Source organism: Gymnoscopelus braueri, assembly GCF_963280865.1.
Source record: "Gymnoscopelus braueri genome assembly, chromosome: 1".
Lineage (NCBI taxonomy): Eukaryota > Metazoa > Chordata > Actinopteri > Myctophiformes > Myctophidae > Gymnoscopelus > Gymnoscopelus braueri.
The window spans coordinates 38,198,056-38,218,159 of NC_137603.1; the positions used below are offsets into that span (position 1 = coordinate 38,198,056).

Sequence of the window (20,104 nt, forward strand, 5' to 3'; positions counted from 1 at the left end):
CACTTGTAGCAGCTCTCTCTCTCTCTCTCTCTCTCTCTCTCTCTCTCTCTCTCTCTCTCTCTCTCTCTCTCTCTCTCTCTCTCTCTCTCTCTCTCTCTCTCTCTCTCTCTCTCTCTCTCTCTCTCTCTCTCTCTCTCTCTCTCTCTCTCTCTCTCTCTCTCTCTCTCTCTCTCTCTCTCTCTCTCTCTCTCTCTCTCTCTCTCTCTCTCTCTCTCTCTCTCTCTCTCTCTCTCTCTCTCTCTCTCTCTCTCTCTATAGGAGAGAAGATTTGTGCTAACACTTTCAAGATTTTTCAAATAATACTCAATACTCCAAAATAGCAGATGTACAAGCTTGCAGTGAGCTTGTATATTGGCTATTTTTGAATAGCAATATGGATAAAGCTGTTAAATCCTATAAACACATTTTGCTGGGGACCCCCTGGGGGTCCCCGGACCCCACTTTGAGAACCACCGCTCTACAGTATACTGCACCAAATTAACTTAAGAGAGCTGTAGGCTACTGCACATCTATGGTAAAAAATATGCAATAGAAATGTTGATAAGTAGCCTATAGTGGTCCCAGAAAACATGCAGACTTATTAACCAGACCAGTTGGTAGTTTATTGGGTAACAGGATAGTGGGCACAAGGGGCATCTGGGCATCTTGGTGTAAAATTTGCTATTTTGTCCTAAGTATAAAAAATAAAATAAAAAGTAATTAACACTTGCTCATAAGGTAGCCTACCCGTAAATAACGGTTAATTTATGATTATTTACATTTAAGCATTGATTAAGCGAATAATTCCTTGTAATTCATCATTAATATCATTAGTTAATCATTAGTTAAGCAAATTACTTTATACATGAATTAATTATGAATTACAAGGAATCCATGATGAATTCATGATGAATTAATGCTTAATTAACGCTTAAATAATGTATAAGTAATCATAAATTAAGCGTTATTACGGGTACCTTCTGAGCAAGTGTTACAAAAAAATTAAATAATAATAATAATAAGTATGTATGATTAGAACATGCTTAAACATTCGACAATAAGGTCAAATATTTCTACAATTGCTACAAATTGCTACAAAACTTGTTTCATTTGGGGTCATAAACAAGAAGTTGAAGGATAAAATTAAGTCTGATAATGATGTACCGTGCATGTTCACATAATGTGTAGCCTACTTTACATTATTAAGACTTTTTTTTTTTTACATTTTGGAAAAATACAGGCAATGAGGTGCCAGATGTCCATAGCGCCCACCTATCCTGTATCCGTTAAGTGTCAGTGCATAACGTCCCAAGAAGAACAATGCAAATTATATATACATTAGGCTATTTATAAAAGTTGGTAAGATAAACCATCATAAAAATATTCACAAAATGACACAAAAAAACACCTCAATAAACTTAGCTCATATGCAACAACATCAACAGTCACAACTGCCAATTAACCTCATGCATGAACATACCGTCTAACATGCTCGCAATTACTGCAATGTAGAGCAGAAAATAGATCCTTAAGTCCATCTTTGATCTGAAGAGGCAGAGCTAGTCAAGTCTACCTTCCTCAGTTCATTGAATAGCACCTCGAAGAATTGAATCCATTTATTGTAAGTGGTAAAGCGACTGAATTGAACGTAGTTTGTTGGAGTATTGTAACCTGAGTGTCTCTCCGTCAAATAACCCTGTTTTAGTTATCCTCCCTGTGGGTTTTTATAAAGCAGGACCGCGCGCGGTTTAACTCTATGGCGCGTTCTCCGGGACCGGGCAGTGGTGTAAAGTAACTAAGTACATTTACTCAAGTCCTGTATACTTAAGTACAGTTTTGAGGTATTTTTACTTTACTGGAGTATTTCTAATTTTCAGTACTAGCTACTTCTACTCCACTACATCTCAGAGGCAAATATTTTACTTTTTTACTCCACTATTGTTTGAAAACTTTAGTTAGCCTATACTTTGAAGATTTTAATTATTATTACAAAACATACATTAACCACTTCAGCCTATACTTTTCAGCCATTTGAAAATAGCCAATCTACAAGCTCCCAATGCGTCGTGATTGTGTACTTGTAGGCTATGCTATTTTTTTTTATATATATTTTTTTTTAAACTTGTGAAATGGGACATTCCGCATAATGAGTAGGCCTACTTTAGTCTTGTTACTTTAAGTACATTTTTTGATGCCAATACTTTTGTGCTTTAACTCAAGTACATTTTGAATTCCACACATTTACTTGTAGCCTATATTTCTACATTGCAGTATTGATACTTTTACTTAAGTAAAACAAAAATGTACTTTTTCCACCACTGACGGTGACAACACATGGTGAGCTCATTCAGCTCAAGCCATTCATTCGGCTGACCTGTATGTTGATTGATTGCCATTGCCTTGATTGGGCCACATTTTTATTCTGTCTATAAAAGACAAGATGTAGGCTAATCAGGGTTGGTGTAGCAGTAGGTTCATTTGTAATTCACTTCCCAAGCAAGGTGACTTCTGGTGATCTGTGCTCATAGAACTAGCCTACAGGTGTTGAACCCGCAAAATGTAGGCTATTGCAGTTTGGCCCTGAAATTTGAGTTTTGAGAAGCTTTAAACTGAATAATAATAATGGGTTCAGACAAGATAAGACAAACTAATGAATGGATCCCTAGAGGGAGACAACCTTAATTGATTACTCCACTGTCATTCATCCTTATGATTACCAGTATGTCAATTAAAGTACTTCTTAGTAATGAAGATGTTTCAAATGTGAGTGAAATAAATAAATGTACATTAAAAACAGTCAATCAGTCAGTCTGCAATACATTTTGTCCAATATCAGAGCCATTGTCTGATACATTGAATGTTAATGAGATGTGTCAGTATAGGCCACTAGTCCTTACAACTGCAAATTCCTCTATGGGCAGCTTTACTATTAATACAATTCATTGATTTATTCCTTTGCCAAAGTCATACAGTAATACATATGGTCAGCTAAATCTCCAAAATGTGCACTGCTCAGCATATTGCTCCCACCTAGTACATGAACTTGGAGGTTTCTACTATATCTGACTAGGTGACTAGTCGCTTGTCCTATATACTGTTCTTAACTGTCTATATTAGTAATCATTATTGTGTTTTATATGATTGTTTGTATAGTCTGTTGGCTGATGAATGTTTTATAATGGATCACAATGGAACCAAGCTTCAGCTTTTTTGTGTTTAATCCATTTTGGTGCTTTTAATTGGTGATACTGTGCATTAATTGTTGCCAATAAGTAAGTAGGGTTGGTGTGGCTTATTGTCGTTATTAGCCAGAACACGGGAGTCTACCCCCATTTCAATGTGCTAGACTCTTGGGAGATGGATTGCTGAGGTGGAGCGCATCAGCTTACTTACCACACAACTTGCTTCACCCAAGCCAGTACTCATACGCTGAGTTGGCGATGACCGGGTTCAAACCCATGACCTTGCAGTCCAACAGCTGCAAGGTCATGGGCCCCCATGGGCCCCTGTACTTTTACAGGGGCCAGTTTCGAATTGCAGCCACCTGTAAGTGCTCTTTTAGAGCGGTTTTGAAGGAGAGTAGGGATTTTGGACTTCATTGACGTTTGTGAAGTATTTTGACAGGTACATGGGTGTCTTCGTGCCGTGGTGTAGTGTATCTTGTACTCTGTCCTCTACCCTGAGCCATCAGACCCTAGCAAAGTGAGCAGGGGTTAAATGAGTTGTAGGTTTAATGATAGTTTGTTATCAGCGAGCCAGGTGCAGATTCTACCGAGTTCAGAGCTATGGGCTTTTTCAACCTGCAACTTGTCCCTGTCCGAGACCTGCAGAGCCGTGTCATCCAAGAACAAGAACAAGTTGCAGTCACAAGCTGATGTCATGTCGTTTACATATATTAGGAACAGTAAATGCCCTAGTATGCTTCCTTGCAGAACACCACAGCTCACTGGGAGGGAGGGGAGATAGGGTTCCGTTCACCTTCACCACCTGTTCTCTCCCCTCCAGATAGGATTGCATCCAGCTCACTGATGTGCTATCAAAACCAATTACTGAGGGGCACCTCGCCTCACAGCTAGAAGATCCTGGGTTCGATTCCCGCCGGGGACGCTGTGGGCGCTGGGGGCGTGTCTTCTCCTACACGTCATCAGCGCCCATACCCTAGGTGGGGTTGGCGAAAGGGCCTACTCTGTGTGGAGTTCGCATGTTCTCCCCGTGTCTCCTAGGGTAGTTAATACCCTCACAAAAACATGTAGTAATCCTGGTCACTATACTGCCTCCCCCTGGTCAGCCGGGGCGCCTGATGGAGGGGAAGGGAACTGGTTGGAATAACATGTTCCTTCCACATGCACCGGGTGAAAATAGGGTTACAAAATCGAGGGATATTAAAAAAAATAAAGAAATGCTTTTAGTTTATCAATCAATAGAGTGATTGTGTCAAACGCCTTTTGGAGGTCCAGCATGACCATGCCGCAGTATTTGCCCAAGTCCACCTCTTGTTTGATGTGGTCGTTCAAATAGAGAAAGCATGTGTCAGTGGACAGCTAGACTCCTGCGGAGCCATGCCATACAAATTATAGTAAATAACAGTTACTCAACAGTTTACAATTACAAGAAATGTTTCATTGTAGAATTGATTTCCATTTATATTACTTTGTTTGACTGAGTTATAATAAATATTCCTATATTGTATAGCCTAATGATAGTTAATCTGTTTTGTCACTTGTGTAATGATGCTGCACTTATTGTGGTGTTAGAGAGCCACCCTGTGGTCAGTGTGAGTGCTAACATTTCTTTATAGTCAATAGACCCATATAAATCTACTGTTTTCTGTTGTTTATTTGCTTCATAGGCAAGGCAAGACAATGCATTATTTGTATAGCACAGTTCAACAACAAGACAATTCAGTGTGCTTTACACAAAAGATTAAAAGCAAAGGAAACACATTATAAAAGGACACTGAATTCAGTAAAACGAATGCAGTTTTGCGCACTGGTGTTTTAAATTCCTAATTCTAATTACAACCACACCACCAAACTTTGGTGTGGTTGCTTTGAAGCAAATCGGGGAACGGTTCACGTTCGTTTTTAAAGTTTTATAGTACCTATTTCTATGTTTTATATAACTATTTCTAAATGGTATTTAGAAAACTGACTTCTGACTCTTCTTTAATCTAATTTCAAAACGACCCCGGAAAGCCTGGTGACGCGAGGTTACGTGCCAGTGTTGCCATATTTTGTGACAGAAATAAGCTTTCAGGTCTAGGAAAACAAGCCCAAAAGAAGCAACTAGGCCACATGAGCACTTTAAATGAACCGATCTACAAGCTCACAACGCGGCAACTACCAATTTTTATAAGCAACTTTACAGAAAAAGAAGCCCAGACTCGCTTAGCCGACATGGCAACACTGTGTGGTAGTAGAGCAACGTTGTGATTGGTTAAACGCGAGTAAATATAGTCCCGCGAAGGCGGAAATCATTTCTTATGTTTACAGTAGCCCACATACACTGGACCATTTCTTCTGTTTACAGTAGCCTACATACATACACTGGTTCCTTATTTTTACGGTCTATAAAGGGTAACCAATAAGTTACACCTTGGGGAATCAGAAGTAATAGAAGTAAATAGCCAACCGAGAATGCAGGTTGTCCGAAAACGTCAAGGCAATGATCTCCAGACAACTTCAAAAAATAGGTTTGTACAAAGTTTGTACTCCTGTGAAACTGCGTGCGAACTTATATTGTCATGGTTCAACAATATTGGATACAAGCAATTTACTTACTGATCTAGCCATGGTTCACATGACGCTTGTATACAAGCGTCATGGTGCCGAGTCCCCCTGGTCTAAAGTTGTGTTCGATTTTTTCACATTGCCATCTCTCACATAAACATACACGTTCAGATTTCAAATATAAAGTGCTTACCACCGAGCCACGGATGTTACAAGGCGATGCGGACCGCGATGAGTACCCGTATCTCCCGTATTGTTCAATAAAAAGCATTTTAATCCCATCGCCGGCCATTTTCTCCAAATTGTCTCCGATACTTTCAACCATGCGACACTAATGGTTGGGAGGTGTATTGCACTCTGATACATTACAAAACAAAAAAACAAAATGGCCGGCGATGGGATTAAAATGCTTTTTATTGAACAATACGGGAGATACGGGTACTCATCGCGGTCCGCATCGCCTTGTAACATCCGTGGCTCGGTGGTAAGCACTTTATATTTGAAATCTGAACGTTTATGTTTATGTGACAGATGGCAATGTGAAAAAATCGAACACAACTTTAGACCAGGGGGACTCGGCACCATGACTGTCATGGTATGACAGTCATGTTTCAGGGCTATTACTGATCCTGTAGCGGGTAGATTTCCAGTGAATCAATCTATCCGCCCACCCTTCCTATCAAGTTTACCCATTGCCACACTGTCGGTGTCAATGTCATGTGATGGCTGCTGCCACTTCCACAAAAGAACAATAAAATGTACTTGAGCATGATCTGAGACTGTGTTCATGATAGTGACAATCACTGTCAAATGTCTGTCCTCAGCAAACCTGTTTCAAGGGAATCAGTACCACCTCGAAAAAGATCAGAGTTCCATTTTGACATATGGCTCTGTCTCACACTGCAGAACTGGATACTGGATTTTGGAAGGCCCATTGCAATGGTAAGGAAATGCTGTGTGCATGCTTTAGTGAAACCACTTAAATTGTGGAAGAATATTTACATTATTTACATATATTTGTGTAACGCATACAGTATTTCAATACTTATTACATTATATAATGAGCTCATCTTTGTGTGTTGGTGGCCAATAGTATATTGTCTGTCTCTCACTCACAGCACAGGAAATTGGAGTCTCAAGCCCTGTTATCTTTGTGTCCCTCCGTGGTGCATGTACATTTATTGCAACAAAACCAGTAGGTTTCAAACTATCACACTGAAAGTCACACTGTGTAACATCCATTTTAGTAGTCCTTTTGGTGACACCTCTAGCTCCATTGTCTGTTAGAACTGTGATTGCAGTTCAGTTCAAATCATCTAAGTAAAGTACCACTCAAATGAATGCTACAGGGTCCTAGCGCCAAGGCTATTTTGTAAAGCACCAGCAACGTTTACAGAAATGGTGTGTATCAACTTTGAAATTAATGATATACATTTCCGGATACATTTCCTGTGCTTGTGTCATGTCGGGGCAGACTAAAATAGTGTTTAGAGAAGTTGTCAGAAACACATTATGTGGAATGGTTATTGTGAAAAAATATGCCAGTGAAGTATTATACAAATAATAACTGTATGACTTTATCTGTCTAAAAATGTAGAATTCCCTGATATCATTCTGTGTTATATGAAGTGCATAATGGGTAATAAAAAGGTACTTACATTAAAGTTCATGGTACAATGCACAATATCCATTCCTTATTGTTACGTATATGATATGATAGATTGTACTTCCTCTGGAATGGTTCCCGCTGAATAAGCCCAGTGCTGGAGACTACTTCCACATGGCTTACAACGTCATCACACCATTCCTACTCCTCAAGGTATGTTTAAATACAAAAAATATTACCAAAATAGACTAGTGTCAAATATTAACTTCCAGGACAAGTAAGGTCAGGTTGCCTGTTATGAAAAAAGAATGCTAAATAAATCATACATAGAGCACAAGTAAATTATCTTAAAGAGAAATCGTGTGTGTGTGTGTGTTTGTTTTAAGTTGATTGAGCGCAGTCCCAGGGCATTGCCTCGCTCAGCAATCTACCTCTGCATCATTACCTTCGTCATGGGAGCTAGCATCCACTTAGTGGGTGACTCCATCAACCACCGGCTCATCCTGAGTGGCTACCAGCTGCATCTTTCCGTCAGGGAGAACCCAATTATTAAAGATCTGAAACCGGCCTCACTGGTAAGGCTTCATTAAAAACGTGTGTGTGTGTGTGTGTGTGTGTGTGTGTGTGTGTGTGTGTGTGTGTGTGTGTGTGTGTGTGTGTGTGTGGAGATGCTCCCTGCTTCAACAATACATCGTACATGAAACGCACAAGGGAGTTTTGCATATTTGCATTGCAAGTTGATTATTTATGACTAAACCCATTCCGTGAGCATATAGAGCAGAATAAATACAAAATGCAAGGAAATTATTGGATTCCATTAATTTCAGTACGGTATGTATGAAAATCAGAGACTTGAAACTTGCTTCAGATAGGTAATCCAACACTGTGGAAAATGTCATGCCATGCTTTGTAAATCGGTCTGTAATGTCAATTGTATCATGAGTAGTAGTCAATGTACTAAATATGGCAGACTGTTCCTTTAAAGCCCCATTACGTGATACACTGCACTTGTCGATTAACATGGGGAATTACGTTATGTGTCAAAATAAGCCAGCTCTCCCCTCACCTTCACTTACAGCCAACGCACTATGGCAACCAAAGCACAACAGATCAGGGAACAGCACAGGTGACTTACAAGTCATTTTTTACAACATGCTTAAGTTTAGAGAGCCAAAATAACTCTCAATATCTGGTTTTCTGATGCTGTCTAACTGGGGGAAAAAACCTCAATACCTTATCATAGCCTAGATGCTGTTAAGTGCTGCATTTATCCATGTCACTAATGAATAACAATACACCAAAGTCTGATATGTGGTTGGATTGTAAAGTATAAATGCACAACTTGAGCAATAGGTGGCACTATTGCATGAAAAGGAGAGAACCATTTCTTGCCTGCCACTGTAAAGTTACATTGTGCCATTACAGTACCTGTACCTGTGTTACCTATTTGACATTATTATTATGAAAGATTTAACATAACTTTTTCTCTTCTTAGATTGACTCATTTGAGCTGTTGTATTTTTACGATGAACAACTGGGACATTTAATGTGGTAGGTGATAATTGTGGGGGATTCAGTGCTGTATCTTTTTTCTGTGAAAACGACACCACTTTATTCTCTGCTCAATATTGCAAGCAAGGAAAGAAAGTGGTGATTTTATCTGTCTTCCTCCTTTGTAACCATCTGAATAGAATTCTAATAAGTGCTACTCTTCAGAGAAGTAATACCTTGGGAATTGATTGAAATTCTGATAAATCATTTGAAGGGAGAAAAAGAAGCGCTGCAGGGATCTTTCAGTGGCTCTGAGATACAGTAGGTGCTCTTTGGTGACACAGGTAGGAACATATGAACAAAAGAGGATTTCCAAAGAAGTACTGCTTGCCAAAAAAGGTGTGAAATGCAGACTTGCAAAGAAAAAAAGTCCAAGGCACATTTCATCCGGGTTTCATCAGGGTCTCTCTCCAATAGTCCGATAAGGTGACACAATAAATGTTATTGTGTCACCAAAGAGCACCTATCTCAGAGCCACTGAATGATCCCTGCAGTGCTTCTTTTTCTCTCTTTTTGAATTGTTCAAGGACTCATGCGGGTGAGTCTTATTGGAAGCAGCTCCATTCTACTGTGACTCCGTCGGACTAACCACACTACAACATGGCCAAATCTACATTATTTTTCACTGAAGAGCAAGGCAAGAACATAATTGTTTCAGATACTATATTGGGAAATGAAAAGGAAGATAACCCAACATCACCTGATCTAAATGATCTGTATGCGCAACTGAGCAAACTTTCAGCAAAAGACAAAAAAATTGATCTGCATGCGATCGCATTATCGGACTATTGGAGAGAGATCCTGATGAAGACCTTCTAGGTCGAAACGCGTCGGTCATACTCATTTGCCTTGCTCTAAATAAATTAATATATTTTTTCACATGAGACGGAGTGCCTTGGAATTTTTTTCTTTGTAAGTCTGCATTTCACACCTTTTTTTTTTTTGGCAAGCAGTACTTCTTTGGAAATCCTCTTTTGTTCAAATCATTTGAAGGTGCATGAGAATAAAGTACATTATATACTCACAAGTTTCATGAGTCTATGCTGATTTGGTCTGATTGTATCTCTTATCTCTATCTCTAGCAATATAAAACAAAAGCATACAACAAAGCCATCTCTCACATCACAAAACATTACAAGTACAACTAATACAAAAAAGAAAAAGAAAAAAAAAAGAGTTGTGTTTAGTTTAGTTTACAAAATGTGTCTGGTTCGACTCGTAGCCAAGATAAGTTGGTCCAAGTAGTAGACAGTGCTTGAAGCCTTGCCAGTGGAGAAAACACATCAATGTTTAATTAATGGGCATGGATTAATTGTAGGCACCACCAGTAAATGAAATTGGTTTAACTTTACAGAGTAAAATCCTCAGTTTAATCTATCCATTTGTAACTGAGAGTGTACAAATGTAACCATAAGGACCAATTATTAACACTAATGTTTCCCCATTCAAATATAATGGAATATCATATGGAATAATAAGTCCACATTGAAAATGTAACTGACTACAGTGATCCTCTCATCAATTCTAGGTATATTCCTTTCTTCATTATTCTATTTCTCTACTTCACTGGCTGCTGCAGCCAAGCCAAAGAAGAAAGGAAGATTCCCTTCTCTGGTTGGGTAATACTGGGACCCAGTGCCCTCTACTATTGGTGAGTTTGTTCCACATGCATTATCTTCTTTTAATTTACCCCCCTTTTTTAAAATGTGGCAATCTCTTTGGATCCCAGGCAATATGTTGATTAATTAATACTCCATCATCCATCAGGTGTCATTCTCCAACATATTCTGCCTCCAAGCTTTTCTGTGCAATAAAAATGCTGAGATTGTGGAGATTTTCTCAATAAGCCTGTAAAATTCAGTATTCAGCTATGAGGCTTAACAGAGATGGGCAGACAGACAGTTCTCATTCTGATTGGTCAATCACGGGAGTCTGACCCAGATCTGTATGTTGGGGCAGCTTAAATACAGATTCTACAAGGATACATACAACATTGTTAGGATAACACTGAGGACTGACATTCTTCTGTCTGACCAAAATATTTGTTCTCAGCACTTGAGTATGGAAGGTCAATTCTGTCTGTCTATGAAATGTGCTGCTCCACGCTCAGCGTCCAAGAGCAGCGACACTACCCTGACCAACTATAAACATGTGTTCCATTCTCATCGACTGAGAATGGAAGGCCCACTGCTATATGCCGAGGCCATAGTCACTGCCCTAACCAGCATACTGACGCCTGATACGAGAACCATTCTCCTTGCGTGCATAAAAACCTTATAACTCGTCGTCTTGCTGTCTAGGTCTGCCGCTTGCCTACAGAGGAATAGCTATTTGACCTCGCTGTGTAAGCCTGCTGCTTAATAAGTACACTGAGGGTGTACTAAACTCCTAAGACATATTATCAGACTAATTTACTTCTCTTGGGACATTACATTCAGACAAATCAGCATATAGTCATATTTTAATATAACTGAACTGAATATGACTAAATGCATAATCAATAATCGATAAATCAATAGCCTAAAGGGAATATAAATTGTATTTCCGTTACAGCTGCCAATAAGAGCAGACCGTTACTATGGACAGAAACTGTGCACCTGAACAATAACAATCTACAATGCTTGTTTTTTTCCTTATCCATCATGGTGGCCATGACACACAATGTTAATTTACAGCTAAACAGTACTCTAAAGAATGTCTTTGAAAGGGGAGGGGTAGAGGGATGCATTTGTGCACGTGCGCACACACACACACACACACCCACAACCCACAACCTCCGTGGTGGCGGGCAGGGACTTTACCATTGCACCACCGAGCGCCTCTTTTCTCGCCACCCGAGCAGGCGCTCGGATGGCTTTTCTCACCTTTTCTCGCCTTTAATGAGTCACATAGCGCAAAGGCACATTGAACTCTAGATGAATAAGAACATGAAAATAATCATTAGATGCAGCTCTAGTTACTAGTTACCAAAACTGTAATCTGGGTACTCAAACACATTATTAATGCTGTAGCATTATTAATGCTACATTATTATATACATTATTATTATTATTATACATTATTTTGTTGAGCTGAACAAAGTGATGCAATACTATTGTAATGAGGCTGTCTGTCTATGTGTGTGCATACTTCATACTACATGAGTTTTCTTGTGTTGTCCTGGTGATGTTGTATTGTCCACCCAGTGGTAGCATAGCGACTGCTCGTGACGTCATTCTCTCCACTATACAGTAGCTAGCTTCCAGAATCCAGACTCACTATCCCAGTTCCTTTATTCTTGTAAATTGTGATTTTAAAATTAGCACTATGTTGTCCGACTTCTCCCAGTTTAGCCACTTTCAGACATGCACTGTATTATGGAAGTTTTCCAGAGTTCAAACGGAGGGTCTGTATGTATGAACGCAACATTCATCAGTAGGGGGAATGTTGAACTGCTCCTACTGTTGGTCTGGGGAGGTGTATTAGAGGTCTCCTCCCCTGGTACACATGGAGTCGCCAGGCACTTCTTTTCATCTGACTGTGTGGGGTTTAACTGGGATGGTTTAAAATGTGCGGAGGAACACACTATCCCTCCCAGTTCTGCTCCCTGCTGAACAGGCTTATTGACCAACCTGTAGAAGTCACTAGTGCGGCGCCAAGGTTCGCCTTCCCCTGTCGGCTTTCCACCCGCAAACATGGCCATTTCTGTTAGTTGAAGAGCCCGGCCAAGCCGGAGGCATCGTGAAGGAATCAAACACCTGCCACCACGGTGGTGGGCAGGAAATCTATGTCTCTGTCTGTAAATCTGTCCACTGTTGCCAAAAATGCCAACAGACCTGTCTACCAGACACATCAAATTGAAAGGCAATGAGATAAAGGGCTCAAATACTGTATGTACACCTTTAGATTGCATTGTCAAAATCAATTGTTTCTTTGTGAATAATATAACATTGTTTGATCTTTCTTTCATTTATTACAGGTACCTGGTGACTGAAGGACAGATCTTTGAACTCTTCTTCCTCACATACCTTGCCATGGTTGCCACAGTCATACGACAAAAGCACAGAGGCATAAGCCCAGACAGCAACGGCTTATTTCTATTCTGCAGTTTCAGCATCACCATGGTACTGGTGGCAGTGTGGGTGGTGTACTTATGGAACGACCCAGTTCTACGCAAAAAGTACCCAGGGGTCATCTATGTTCCAGAACCCTGGTCCTATTACACATTACATGTCAAGGACAGCCACTGAGTGGCATTGTGGAGAGTGATGTTTGGGTATGAAATAACATTTTCTTTCATCACCTGGAGATGTATCTTTCTGAGTTTGTTGAATTAAAATCAATGTGTACTGTTTGGCTGCAGTTCTGTTATGGCAGTTTTTTTTTGTTCGTTTTTTTGTCTGGCAGTCTGAATGAGAGCGCTGTGTCAAAGCCCTAACAGATATTTTTCATGGTGGAGTGACTTTTTATCCCCACACGTGCCCATACTCAACTTACTAGATCAATAGCGCTTCGATTAAAATCAACCATTCACCGTCTTACAAAGGCTGCAGAGTGTCAGCAGCGCAAATCAACAATGGCCCTGGCTGGCTGTATAATGATCCATTGTGTGACCTGAAGTACTGTTGGCTACTTTTAAAAGAGGCAAAGCTGTCAGATTTTCTGAAGCAGTCCACAGAATGTTTTGGTAACATGGTTTCAAAATGTTATTAAAAAATACTCTAAGGCGACCTAATCTAAACAAAACAGAATAAAGAGAACTTAAGAAAATCAGAATCAAAGTTGGTCCCAAAGAAAGACACAAACTGACGAAGGACAAGGTTTTGGTTTTGGTGGGAGGACAGAGGAATTGAGTCTCCGCTGCCGAAGCTGACAGTCCTCCCAACGAGTCAACTCACACTGAGGTTTTTATAGAGCAATGGTTCTCAACCTTTTCATGCGGCGACCCCCAAAACTAATCATATTTGAACTGGGGACCCCCAACCCTGACAAGAACTTGGAATTGTAGGAGTTAAGGCAATACATTTTGTTTGACTCGGTTCCACAGATAAATATTGTGAAAATAGCCGATCTACAATCTGTTGGTAGATCAGCTATTTTCACAATTTTTGCCTCTTTCTTATATATATTTGTTTTATTTGGCCAATGTTTGACCAGTTTTTATAGCATAGTTTGTTGATAACTTTTTGCTATTAAAAAGGACTTTTTGCTATTAAAAAGGTCAAATCATGTAGGTTGAGGCAGAGCCGCATAAGAGAGTTATGCCACTAGCGTTGACTCCCATCGTAAGAATGGAATGCGGAAGTGCTCTGTCTAGTTCCAATGTTTGGAACTATAGCCCATAGCGGCCTGCTTTGCGGCGAGATCAAAGCGTGACGTTACTCTCTCTTCTACACTCTGAGTTGAGAGGACTGCTAGAGGACACGGCCAATCAGCAGCCAGGAGCATTAGTGGAACTAACAAGTCAGATAGGGAGCAATTCCCCACAGGCAGGTGTCACTGAAGTTGCTAATTGCAATCAGTGCCAACTCTCCACCTCCACACAGGAATAACAAAATACAAGAAATACAAATAATATAAATTAAGATAGATACTAAATATACTGAATAAAATATGGCTGGCCGTAACAGATATTGAAATTGAAACAAAGCACCACAGCTAAATATTCAAATAATAGGCTAGTGAAACTCTGTCTGGAACCATCGAAATATCGTCAGAGGAATATCGTACGTTTAGGTACAACTGTACATGATTGCAATGGTTTTTGCTGAATTTAAAGAGGAAATTTGACCCATACATTTGAACTATAATAGACCTTTGTCTATTGACCCATACATACATACATGACCCATGTATTGACCCATACATTTGAACTATAATAGACCTTTGTAAGGTCTATTATAGTTCAAATGTATGGGTCAAATTGCCTCTTTAAATTCAGCAAAAACCATTGCAATCATGTACAGTTGTACCTAAACGTACGATATTCCTCTGACGATATTTCGCTCGGATTTGCCTGCATTGTTTCAAGTATTTCATATTGTATTGTTTTATGTTCCCTTTGCTTTACCACTTACGTACTTTCTATGACAAACCTACAAGCTCTCAAGCTTGTAGATATACATGCATTGTCTTTATGAAACCACATGAACTAAAAGTGACTATGGCTATTGGAAATCAATAAAAGCCTATTGCGGCTTTAAGGGGAAAGAAAGGGAAAGGATAACAATGAGGCATATCTGGTATCTGTGTTTCCACAGCAACGGCTATTAGATTACGCAGGGGCCTAGGTAGTGGACTTTGGAACCTAGGTGGAGACACAGCAGGTGAGTCACACAGGGAACTCATCTTCCAGGAAGGGATTGCACACTTCGGCCTAAAAAATGGTAAGAACAGAACAGCAATTCTATAAAGTATGAATTAGGCTCAAGTCTGTAGTCTATAAAAGTCTAGATTTTGTAAGCCATTTAAATGTTTATTTCACGTGACTATGGTTTCGCTGCATTTACATGAAAATAATAATTTACTCTTCACAGGCTAAGTTTTTCACGCCAGCTCAAATCAATGGTAAGTTGGTGTTTGTTTTGAATGATGAACAGTGAGTTTTAGTCCTCTGAAAAGAAGAACATTTTGGAAATATATTTGATGTCAGTATGTACATTAGGTTGAAAGTGATTTAGAGCACAAGCTTTTGCCATTCTGTCACCAATCACTACTTTCTATACAGAAATGACATGCTCAAAATTAGGGACTCCAGAAAGTGGTTAAACTGGCACTATAATCATATGAATTTGAATTATATATTGTTTATTATTTCCATTTCCCTCTCCTTTCCAAATGGCTGCCCTGGCACTCCATGAGCCAAGGACACCACTTTGAAAAAAACTGTTAGATCATAATGGATAATTCAAGTCATTTCTCACTGTGATTTGAAGAGGACATGATGACTTTCCCTTCCACAGTGAAAATAGTCTTGCTGGGATCTCATAGCCTATAGCCTGTATCCTGTTTACATCATCACATATGGTTTACAGGAATAAACAGGAAACATCCACTCCATTCTGTTCTCCCTTTTCACTCATGTGTGTGGAGGATAGCAAATGTCACTACTTGTTCATTACTTAAAGGGATATTTCACTTTCAAAAAAACCTTTGGAGATTTTATCATCTACTCAAGCCTTTGTGAGCCCCCCCCAGACAGTTTTTAAGTTGCTCGATTCAGTATTTAGATATTTGATATTCCTTTTATCAGACACGCCCCCTTCCTATGCAAACCCATTGTAACTTCAAACTCCATTTTAACCATGTTAGATTCATCAAAAACACCTGTCCTTGGTTCTGGTGACTCACCCTGCCCTTCTAATGCGTGAGGGGGCCGTGTTTTTCCGAGAATTATTTTCGTTTATTCTATTAATTATTTTTATTATATTAAAAAAAAATCATTTTCCAAAAAAAAAATTAAAAATACATGAAAAAAGTAATTGAAAAAACACGGCCCCCTCGCGTATTAGGGGGGCGGTATGAGTCACCAGAACCAAGGACGGGTGTTTTTGAACGATCTAACATGTTAAAAATGGAGTTTGAAGTTACAATGGGTTTGTATAGGAAGGGGGCGTGTCTGATAAAATGAATATCTAATATCTAAATATTGAATCAAGCAACTTAAAAACTATCTGTGGTGTTCACAAAAGCCTGCGTAGACGATAAAATCACCAAAAGGTTTTTTGAAAGTGAAATATCCCTTTAATGATTGCATGCAGCCCATACCACTACTGTGTGTGTGTGTGTGTGTGTGTGTGTGCGCGCACATATAGTATATGTACAATATATGTATATATAAGTATGTATATGTACAGTATATAAGTATATGTGTACATATATATGTATATATACTGTATGTATGCATGCATGCATACATACACAGTATATACTGTACAGCTTGACACAGAGATAGCGTCCTTGAGTAATGCAATGCTTGCCTTATTTTCCCCACAGAATTCAAGGAATGTTTCTCTTTGTATGACAAGAAACAAAAGGGCAAGATTGACACCAAGGACTTGATCACAGTAATGCGCTGCCTGGGTACCAGCCCTACATTCAGTGAAATCGAGAGACACCTCCAAGTCCATAAGATAGGTACTGTAGAATATATATTTCCTTTGAATTTGGACAAATCCTGTTGTTTGCAACAGTATTATGATACAGACCCAAGTTTACATCACTGCACTGTTGTGAAATGTGTTATAAGGTAAGTTATAACCAGCTTTTGCTATGGTAAACAGTGCCTATTAAACTATAAAGAAGAAAGCAAGGGTATGAGGTGTGAGTTGGGTCAGTATGTAGTGTAGGTGTGGGATACAGTGACAACAGTATGAATTAGATGGTGTTGTATAGTGCAGAAACTCATTTTAGTTAGTTATCCAGATGCTGAGTTCATTACTTATTTTGTACTGTATTTTAAAACGATTCTAAATTTCTTAGATAAGACGGGTGAGCTTGACTTCTCCACATTCCTGACCATCATGCACCGGCAGATGCAACAGGAAGATCCCAAGACTGAGATCCTGGAGGCCTTGAAGATGACAGACAAGCAGAAGAAAGGCTACATTCAGGCATCTGAGCTACGGGCAAAACTCACCAAGCTTGGCGAGAAACTCACGGACAAAGAAGGTAGGTTCTTCATCATGAAAATGTGTTAAACAAATGTCAATTGATTAGCATCCTTGGTTTGGTTTTAAGAGCTGTATGATGTACAATCATTTAATTGCCACTTGTGATGTCACCAAAGACATCTTTGAGGAGAGACTTCCCATTAGCACCAATTAAAATCATCTTTGAGCTGAGAGACTTCCCATTAGCAATTACCTAACCAGAGTATGTATTAGAGGTGTAACGATACAATAACTGCATCGATGAATCGAGTTACATTTTCAACAATCTACTATATCGATAGGCAAATAGCAAAATATTGTATTGTTTGACTTTATATCGTATCGAATCGTTTTGCCATGCAAATAACCGTATCGACTGGTTTTGCAATGCAAATAATTGATTGTATCGATGTACTTGTGCGTTGTAAGAGAAAGAGGGGTTTAATTACTTTTCCATTACATATCGCCACACATGGTTTATCCATAAAAGTGTGTAATCTCTGTGTTCATGCCAAGGTGCGGGTTTGTCCATATGTTTTCAAATACAATGTCCATGTATTTGCCTGTTTACTTATTTATATCCATAATATTGTTTTCCCTTAAAAAAACTGCACTCTCCACACGATTCACACAGATTATAATTTTTTGCTAAATTGTTACTGTATCAATTTTAAATCATTGAATCGCCATGAACCAATATCGTACATGTATCGTATCACCAACCATGTATCGTGATGCGTATCGTATCGCTGTTCAAATGTATCGTTACCGATCACTTTTCTCTCTTTCTTTGCTTCTAGTGGATGACCTGTTCAGAGAGGCAAACGTCAAATCAAATGGCACTGTAAACTATGAAGAGTTTACCCGAATGGTGACGCTGCCGCCCGTCGATTACTAAGTAATATTCGTCACTGTCAGGCGCAAACCTCCTTTCTATTTTTTATTTTGCTATTGAACACCCTTTACATGTGTGTGGGATTTACAAATATTGAACCAATGCAAAGTATTAAAAGGCACTTCTGACTAAACCTCCTAACTCCATTGACTCCTAACTCCCGTCTGACTTTGTCATTCTAATCAATGATGGACACAACAACTATCTCCACTTCACTGGTGAAAAACCTTCAACTCCATTTCAGCTGGTTTTGGGTAAAGTGATGATAATATAATGACAGATGCAAGTATCTGACAATGTCTTAAGTCACAATACCAACTTTGGTGAGGCAATATTGTGTTATTTAAAAAACATATATATCATTTTCAGAAACTTTTACATTTTGGACATAGTTGGTTTCTGCCCGACAGCAGCGATAAAAAAGTGAGTTGTTCATAAAAAGGTAGCACAAGCATAACTACAGTATACATTATTTACAAAACTGATAATGTGACAATCAGCATTGACAATATTGTTGATACTTTTCCTATGTTTATTCATAATTATATACTTATTAAACCATTGTGCAGAACGTGGGATCATGTTAAGTACATAGAATAGTTGTACATTGTGTGTTAATCACCAGTGTTTATCAAACTTTGGGTTAGGGACCAATGATGGGGGCTTTCTTGAGTGGTCTGCAGAGTAACAGAGTGAGACTATATTCTCGTATCAGAAGTATTTTAATTTAAATCCAGATGCAAATGGTCTTCAAAAGTGACTGAGACAAAAATATGAATCTCTCAAGAACAGATTCAGTAGAGGGCGCTGTTTTTCCTTTTCATTTGGCGATGGGTTCCCAGATTGCAAAAATATAGATATGGTTCGACATAAAGAACATTGAGGAGCCCAGTTTTATACCGTTTAATGTTGTAATAAACAATAGCACTATAGCTTGTAGTCCTTGATTCACGATGAGATTATGATTATTTAGGACATGGAGTTTTAACCCACCCCCCAGTGGGGACACACTTTCTATAAAGCTCATGTCTATAATGTATTACAATTTGCTTATAACACTGTATAATTATAGTTAGAAGCACTCATAAATATTCATAATGCTTTATAAAAAAATAATCATGTTATAAAGCACTTTATAACTTATAAGGTCAAGTAAATGCATAATGTATACTTACTATAACACTGCATACTTACAACTATAAACACTCATACTGTAAGTACTTAAAGCATAATGCCTATATTTTCATAATGACTTAAAAGCTCTAGTATCATGATGCTTCATAATTGCTGGTTTCTTTTGACCAAGATCATTGTTTAATTCAATTATCATAGTTGTAATTTATTATAATACTTATAGTGCATTATCATGCATTATAAGGGTGTTTTAAGTTAAGTAATTAGATGAATGTGATTTCATGACTATAGATTAATTCTGTGTGTAGATCTTTGGACCAAATGTGCAAATATTCTGTATATAGAGCTGAGTGGTTTTTGTTTTCTTTTTGAAGTAAATTAATGACATTCCTGGAGTTGTAGGCAGATTATTTTTGCTTGTTGTCCTTGCATAGACTTAATTATATTTTCCACTTAATGACCACTCATATTGACTTATAATCACACCATAATGCATTATAGCACTTATTATAGAATTATAATGTATTAAAACAATGAGAATAAAATTTCACAATGATCCTGGCCAAAATAAAATCATCAT

General features: G+C 38.7%; 2 protein-coding genes across 2 annotated transcripts; both read left to right on the forward strand.

Moving 5' to 3' along the window:
* The first annotated feature begins 5,480 nt into the window (after nucleotides 1–5,480).
* Nucleotides 5,481–13,198, forward strand: cln6a (CLN6 transmembrane ER protein a). Its single transcript, XM_080452659.1, has 7 exons — nucleotides 5,481–5,671; nucleotides 6,533–6,650; nucleotides 7,429–7,527; nucleotides 7,701–7,889; nucleotides 8,810–8,865; nucleotides 10,394–10,516; nucleotides 12,824–13,198. Exons 1-7 carry the CDS (start codon nucleotides 5,616–5,618, stop codon nucleotides 13,092–13,094), a joined length of 912 nt encoding a protein of 303 aa, XP_080308785.1. The 5' UTR covers nucleotides 5,481–5,615; the 3' UTR covers nucleotides 13,095–13,198.
* A 2,011-nt stretch (nucleotides 13,199–15,209) lies between these two features.
* Nucleotides 15,210–18,393, forward strand: calml4a (calmodulin-like 4a; the record flags this gene model as incomplete). The annotated part of the gene is made up of 5 exons (XM_080428013.1): nucleotides 15,210–15,230; nucleotides 15,381–15,411; nucleotides 16,840–16,980; nucleotides 17,326–17,514; nucleotides 18,296–18,393. The coding sequence occupies exons 1-5, from the start codon at nucleotides 15,228–15,230 to the stop codon at nucleotides 18,391–18,393; spliced, it is 462 nt and encodes a 153-aa protein (XP_080284139.1). The 5' UTR covers nucleotides 15,210–15,227.
* Nucleotides 18,394–20,104: the final 1,711 nt, after the last annotated feature.